The 6,538-nt window shown below is 45.2% G+C and overlaps 1 protein-coding gene across 1 annotated transcript; it reads right to left on the minus strand.

Annotated features, from left to right (window-relative positions):
- Positions 1-233: 233 nt before the first annotated feature.
- Positions 234-4,517, minus strand: LOC148140828 (class I histocompatibility antigen, F10 alpha chain-like). Its single transcript, XM_087978926.1, has 5 exons — positions 4,327-4,517; positions 3,932-4,210; positions 1,951-2,070; positions 984-1,016; positions 234-265 (listed from the first exon to the last, which is right to left on the minus strand). The coding sequence occupies exons 1-5, from the start codon at positions 4,484-4,486 to the stop codon at positions 234-236; spliced, it is 624 nt and encodes a 207-aa protein (XP_087835052.1). The 5' UTR covers positions 4,487-4,517.
- Positions 4,518-6,538: the final 2,021 nt, after the last annotated feature.

Raw genomic sequence — 6,538 nt, forward strand, 5'->3', positions numbered from 1 at the left:
GGGAGGATGGGACAGGGTCGGGGAGGTGAGGGGAATTAGTCTGACAGGGTTTAACAGTGACTGGGAGAGTGGGGCAGGGTCAGGAGGGGAGGGGAATTAGTCTGACAGGGTTTAACAGTGTCTGGGAGGGTGCGACAGGGTCAGGAGGGATGTGAAAATGCTACAAATAAATCTAGAGAATATAAATCTGAATAAATTTCAGTCAGAGAAAAGTTGACATGTCACTTACTGAATCATGAAGAAGCTGCACCAGAGATATCAGAAGCTGAGAAAATAAAAACAGAATGTGAGAAGTTATATCAAATATAAAATGAGACAGTGTGAGATATTCTCTATCACTCACTGGACCCAGGATTTAATCGCCCTCAGCACTAACTAACCAGACTCTCCGAGCCCCCCCCAGTGGGAATTAAGGGTGAGTGAGTGGAGGGAGGGGCAGTGGGGGAAGAGAATGGAGGGTGACAATTCGAAGGAGAGACACTGGGGACATGGAGTAGAGAAACAGGACGATAAGAGAGTGTTGGCTGAGAAACAGCATGGTGAGGAGACGGACCCATCACCCTGAGCAACACCCTGGCAAATATAACTCTACACTCTCATAGGGGCAGCACGGTGGCTCAGTGGTTAGCACTGTTGCTTCACAGCACCAGGGACCCGGGTACAATTCCCACCTCGGGTTACTGTGCGGAGTTTGCACATTCTCCCTGTGTCTGTGTGGGTTTCCTCCGGGTGCTCCGGTTTCTACCCACAATCCAAAGGTGTGCAGGTCAGGTGAATTGGCCATGTTACATTGCCCATAGTGTTAGGTGTGTTAGTCAGGGGTAACTATAGGGTTGCGGGATGGGTCTGGGTGGGTTACTCTTTGGAGGGTCGGTATGGACTTGTTGGGCTGAAGGACCTGTTTCCACACTGTAGGGAATCTACTCTACACCTCCCATTACCTTCTCCATCATTCCCAAAACTCTGTCCCCTCAGTCACTTACTGGGAGCTGTTGTGTAGGTCCCATTTGGTGAACCTGCAGAAACAAAATAAATGTCCATTAGGATGGGAAATAATCCATTCTCAGAGAGTGAGAACACAACAAGTGTGAGGGGATGGAGATTGATGTGGGGGTGTTGGTATTGGACTCGTGTGAACACAGTCAGAAATCACACACGGCCCCAAGTTACAGTCCATCAGGTTTGTTTGAAATCACAAGCTTTCTGAGCGTAGCCCCTTCCTCAGGTGAAGTGAGAGAGAAGCTCACAGACACCGAATTTATCAGCAGGGAGATCAATGGGCAGAGAGATCAAAAGATCATCCAAATGGGGTGAGTGGAGTCTCTGCAGGTGATCACAAATGTCAGATGGTGGGAGGAAAGTGTCAACAGCTGGATAACAAGAGAAGGGATGACCCAGAATCCCACTAAATGGGGCAGAGAGATCATTCCAAAACATTAAAAATACGGTGGTACTGGAGACAAACCAAATGCCTGGAATAACATGATCGGTATCAGAGTCACACGCCGAGGGTCAAACCAAAGTAATAAGTCATCCAAAACTGCACAAACTCATTAAGGGAGAGAGATCTTCAAAGTTTATCAAGGTGATGGTGCCCAAACAAGGCAGGAAGGAAGGTTTTACAGGGATTGTGTCAGAAATCCTCATTCCCACACTCCCGTCCATCCTTACACTTTATGGAGGTGCAGAAAATCCCTTCCATTCCATTAATATTCAGTCAGTGAGGATCTGATTGGGTGCAGTGGGTATAATGATCAATATTAGACCTGGTCTGGGCTGATCACGTAAAGGAAGATCAGACAGGGAACGAGACGTGTTTATACGAGTGTATCTGTGTGTGGGAATTCAATCAGTTCCATTCCCCACAGTGCCCTGTACTCCCAGTACTGGAGATCCCCCCACACTCACCCAGTCCCCTCAGTTCCACATTCCCCTCTCTCTGATTCTTACCTCTCCGTGACCATTTCCAGATGATTATTCCGACTATCCCGACAATAACAGCCAATAGTATGACCATTGATGCAATGAGACTTCCAAGTTGGGAATGCAGCCAATTGCTTTTCAGATTTTCTGAAACACATTGGAAATATATCAGGATTCTCTATGTTCCTGGATTTATTTCTAACCCTGTGTTTATTGGGAACAATTATAACCCTCCGAGCTGTTGGGATTGGTTGAAATGCGGGTTTGACCCTCTCCCGATTTCACTCTCCAGTGAAGTCACCAAGGATCCCATTGATAGGGGTATAAACATCGTGTTGTACCTGTCCTGGGGGTTACCTCCCCAGACAGTTCAGTTCCCATTCTCCCCAATATCTCTGTGTCCTGTCCTTACTAGTGCTGGTGGGGTAGATCGGCCTTGGGTGAGGTGAAGGAGTGAGTGAATGGTTGGAGGGGTGTAGTTAGGTACCCAGAAGGCACTTCCTCAATGGTTGGGCAAGGGGCAGTTTGGGAACTCACTGGTGAGTGTTGGGGATGTTGAGTACCAATGGAATGGGGTTTGGGTGCCACAGTGGGCTGGTGAGGGGGCCTTGTTAGGGATCCAGTTGTAGAGATCTGTGTTGTGTCCCAGTTGTCTGTCCAGGGTGATGCACTGCGAGTCTGACAGACGTCTGGAGGCGGTGAGCTGGTGTTGGTGCTGGGGAGAGGTCAAGTGTTGGTTGCAGAATATCAGGTCATAGGTTTGAGGGGATGATGTCAAAGATTAAAAGAGTCACACAACAAGTGTGTGTGTTCAGTCCAACTTGCCCACACTGACCAGATATCCTCGTCTGTGTGTGAATGGAGGGATCAGCAGTACTTTTGGAGATGGTCGGTTTTCTCAGTCTGTTAGGGACCAGATCAGGCCCCCTCAAAATATCTGAAGAAGGTAGCCTAGATCTGAACTGCTTCTTATTTTAAAACTGGATGGGAAGTGCAGTGTTCCAGATACAATGCAAGTGTTCAAACAACTCAATGTTAAGCAAAACACAATTTATTTAAACGCTGTCATTAAAATAAAAACAAAAAAGGAATTTTGAATAACTTAACAATTGAAAAATGTAACCGAATACAGTACTTATTATTAATTAACTGTTCCAATTGTTACATCCCATAAACACCTTGGCAAAAAGGTAAATTCAGACACAGATTCTTACATGCAGTTCTCCAGTCCCAGAGGAAACAATATCAAGAAATAAATGCAGAGAGTAGTAGCCAGGTGACACTCACTGAAGCTGCCAACTCTTTTGAGACCCCAAAGGCTTTTGATGCAACTGAAAAAAACCAAACTAAGAAATCTGGATCTGTGAGAGCTGGCCACGCCCATTCAGACTGCTTCTATTGTTCCAACTTAAAATAAAACCCCAAGGCCTCACAACTGGTTTACCTCAGTCATCACCAGCAGCATGTTTGGTGCCTCTGCCTTACAACCTCTCTTCCAAACAAAAACTAGGACACCAACAACCTTTTAAAGTGACAGCATCATCACACTAGGAGTTAAAGAAGCTTCTAATCCCTAACCTCAGAACCTGAGATCTTTCCAGATGGTTCCGGATTGAGGTAATTGTCCATTGGAAGTTGAAACTTCCTGGACCAATCCCATTCCGTGAGTCAGGAATTCTGACGTGTCCACACCCTCCTCTCGCAGGGTGTCTGGCTGCTGGACAATCTGGGCCCATGACTTGTGCTGAAGCCTGGAATACAAGGGAATCGGCTTGTAATTCTGGTGAGATTATTCCGGAGTAAAATCGACGAGTACTTCACAGGTCTTTAGGAATCTGGAATCCCCTAAAGGCTCTGGAAGCTTGGGATTCGGTGACCCTTTCAAACTTAGAATTGAAATCTTTAACTCAGTGAGACCAACATGACATATCAACGCAGAGAACAAGGTGGGTAGTTGCAAACAAGGAAGTGAAAAAGTGTCCTCTAAATGGTTTCATCTGTCACTTACCCCACTGATAGAGCTGGGCCTCTGCCAGGCTGCTGTGGTCAATGTGACAGGAGTATTGATCCTCATCCCCAACATTGATCTCAATCTCTTTCTGGATCTGATGGGTCCCATCGTGGTTCGGTCGAACCCCCGAGGATTGGGTCTCAGACATGACCTCTCCATTCCTTAACCAGGTCACCTCGATGTCTACAGGATCAAACCCAGTGACCAGGCAGGAGAGAGTGAGCGGCTTGTCCTGACCATTGGGCTCCCTCCTGGAGATGAACACTTCAGGCTGAACTGTGATGGGAAAGGGTGAAACCACAAACAACAGACAGACACTGAATGGAATGGGAGAGCGGTTTCATAGATCAGTGAGGTTAGATCAGAACATGGAGCAAAACTGAAATACATACTTTTCCTTTTGAAATAATTCTTTCCTGCTTCCAGATATCTGTTTAAATATTCAACAGTGAGTTCTTCCAGATTTCTTTTCCAGTAGTTGTTCCAGGATTCATCAGAATCCCATTTCTCTTTAGTCATCACTGCAATGGGATTGGATGTGATCCATCTCATTGTGTCTGGTTCTAAACTGATAAAATCCTTTCCGTCAAATCCAAATCTCATTGATTTCTTAATGCTGCCGTCATCACTGACCTCAACAGTAGTTATCTGTTGAAAAGTGTGAATTCCTGTCAGTGATCAAACAGACATAGATAATTAACAAATTATTTAACCAGAGAAACAATCCGGTCAAATTATCCTGTACCAGGCCCAGGGAGAGGGGGTTACACACGATGCTAATCCCCAGGGCCTGTGCTGTCAGAGGGTCCCAGACTCAGGCAGCACTGCCCCTTTCTCCAACTGCTGTCTCACACCTCAACCTGGAGCAAATAAGCAATATGCTCTCCGATCCGGGTCAGAATTCCAGCGCTCACATTTCCACTGTCCTGGAACGACAGGCCCAGTCCTTCTGGTCATTTGTTTCAATCACAGGCTGCATTCTGGGGGATGTAGTCCATGTCTGTCTGTGACCACTCTGTCAGCCTCCCACAGGCTCTGGCCCATGATCGGACTCTGTGTGTTATTTACAAGGACCCTCTCCCTACGTGGGGCTGTGCAATCTCTTCCCCTGAGCCTGGCTGAATGGAGATGAGAATCAATCTCTTTAAGTTACTCACTACCTGTGTCCATCTTCTGTCAGTTTTATAAATGATTTGGATGTGCAGATAGGAGGAATGGTCAGTAATGGTTCATTTGCAGATGACACCAAAACAGGGCTGAGGAGTTTACTTTAAATAAAAGTTGTTGCATTTTGGGTAAATCACAGTTGCACTTGTACAGTTAATGGTAGGGTGCTGGGGAGTGTTGCCAAACAAACAGACCTTGGGGTGTAGAGTCATTGTTCCTGAAGGTGGAGTTACAGATTGACAGGATAGTGAAGAAGGTGTTTGGTCTCCTTGCCTTTATGGGTCAGTGGATTGAGTACAGGAGTTGGGATATCATGTTGCACTCATACAGGACATTGATTCAGCCAGTTTTCGAATGCTATGTTAAATTCTTGACTTCCTGCTTAGGAAATGTGAAAGGGTTCAGAAAAGATTTACAAGTTTTGGAGCTGTAGTGAGTGACTGAATAGACTGGGGCTATTTTCCCTCGAGCGTTGGAGGCTGAGGGGTGACCTTATAGAAGTTTATAAAATCATGAGGGGCATGGATAAGGTGAATAGCCAAATTCTTTTTCCCACGATAGGGCAGTCCAAAACGAAAGGGAATACGTTAAAAGTGAGAGGGAAAAGATTTCAAAGCGATCTAAGAGGCAACTTTTTCACACAGAGGGTGGTGCAAATATGGAATGAGCTGCCAGAGGAAGTGGTAGAGACTGGTACAATGACAGTATTTAAAAGGCATCAGGATGGGTTTATATAGAGGAAGAGTTGAGAAGGATCTGGTCTGTTCTGGGCAATCCAAGATCGAGGACAGGAAAAAAAATTGTGTCTGGAAGAGCTGCTTTTTTTTTGAGGTATTTTAGGTATTCGGGTGATTTTCTCAAATTCCAGGAGCAGCAATTACTGTTGTATATGCTGTTGCATTGTTTTGGAACTTTGGAGAAAAGAAATGTCAAAACAACAGCACTTTTAAAAGGAGGAAAGGCAGACAAAGAGTTCACGTATCTGTGGATATCAGAGTGTGTCTTGGAAAGTTAGCAAACAGCGAAATTCACAGCTGACCTTGGAGGAACCAGCACAGGAACAGGTACATTCATAATTTTTAATGTATAACCTTGCTGGAAGTCTGCAGAACTGAATACAGTAAATTCTTTTTTGATTATTTGTTTAATTGAAACCTGTCTCTTGATTAAATGTTTAGAAATATAAACCAAACATTCCCAGTTGGCCTGGAGCATTGCTTTCCAGCGCAATAAGACGGTGATATTTTCTGGATCTGTAGATTGTGAAGGAGCAGTGATGGCCTTTAGTAGAGTGATATGCTCTTCCTGTCGGATGTGGGAGGTTAGGAAGTGTTTTCATGTTACTGATGATTATGTTTGCAGGAAATGTGTTTGGTTGCGAATCCTATTGAATCACATGGATCGGTTGGAGCTACAGTTGGAGGCAATGAGGAATTT

The sequence above is a fragment of the Chiloscyllium plagiosum genome, unplaced genomic scaffold (assembly GCF_037043375.1).
Source record: "Chiloscyllium plagiosum isolate Xiang-an unplaced genomic scaffold, Cpla_swu_hap1 HiC_scaffold_35, whole genome shotgun sequence".
NCBI lineage: Eukaryota > Metazoa > Chordata > Chondrichthyes > Orectolobiformes > Hemiscylliidae > Chiloscyllium > Chiloscyllium plagiosum.

What these genes read in the sequence shown, in the direction of transcription:
- LOC148140828 (XM_087978926.1), bottom strand. Translation starts at nt 4,486, where the DNA reads ATGAGATGGATCACATCCAATCCCATTGCAGTGATGACTAAAGAGAAA. An exon ending in GAATTATTTCAAAAGGAAAA is followed by an intron (nt 4,211 to 4,326) that starts GTATGTATTTCA and finishes TTCCCATCACAG; the next exon opens with TTCAGCCTGAAGTGTTCATC. An exon ending in GACCTACACAACAGCTCCCA is followed by an intron (nt 266 to 983) that starts GTAAGTGACTGA and finishes TTATTTTCTCAG; the next exon opens with CTTCTGATATCTCTGGTGCA.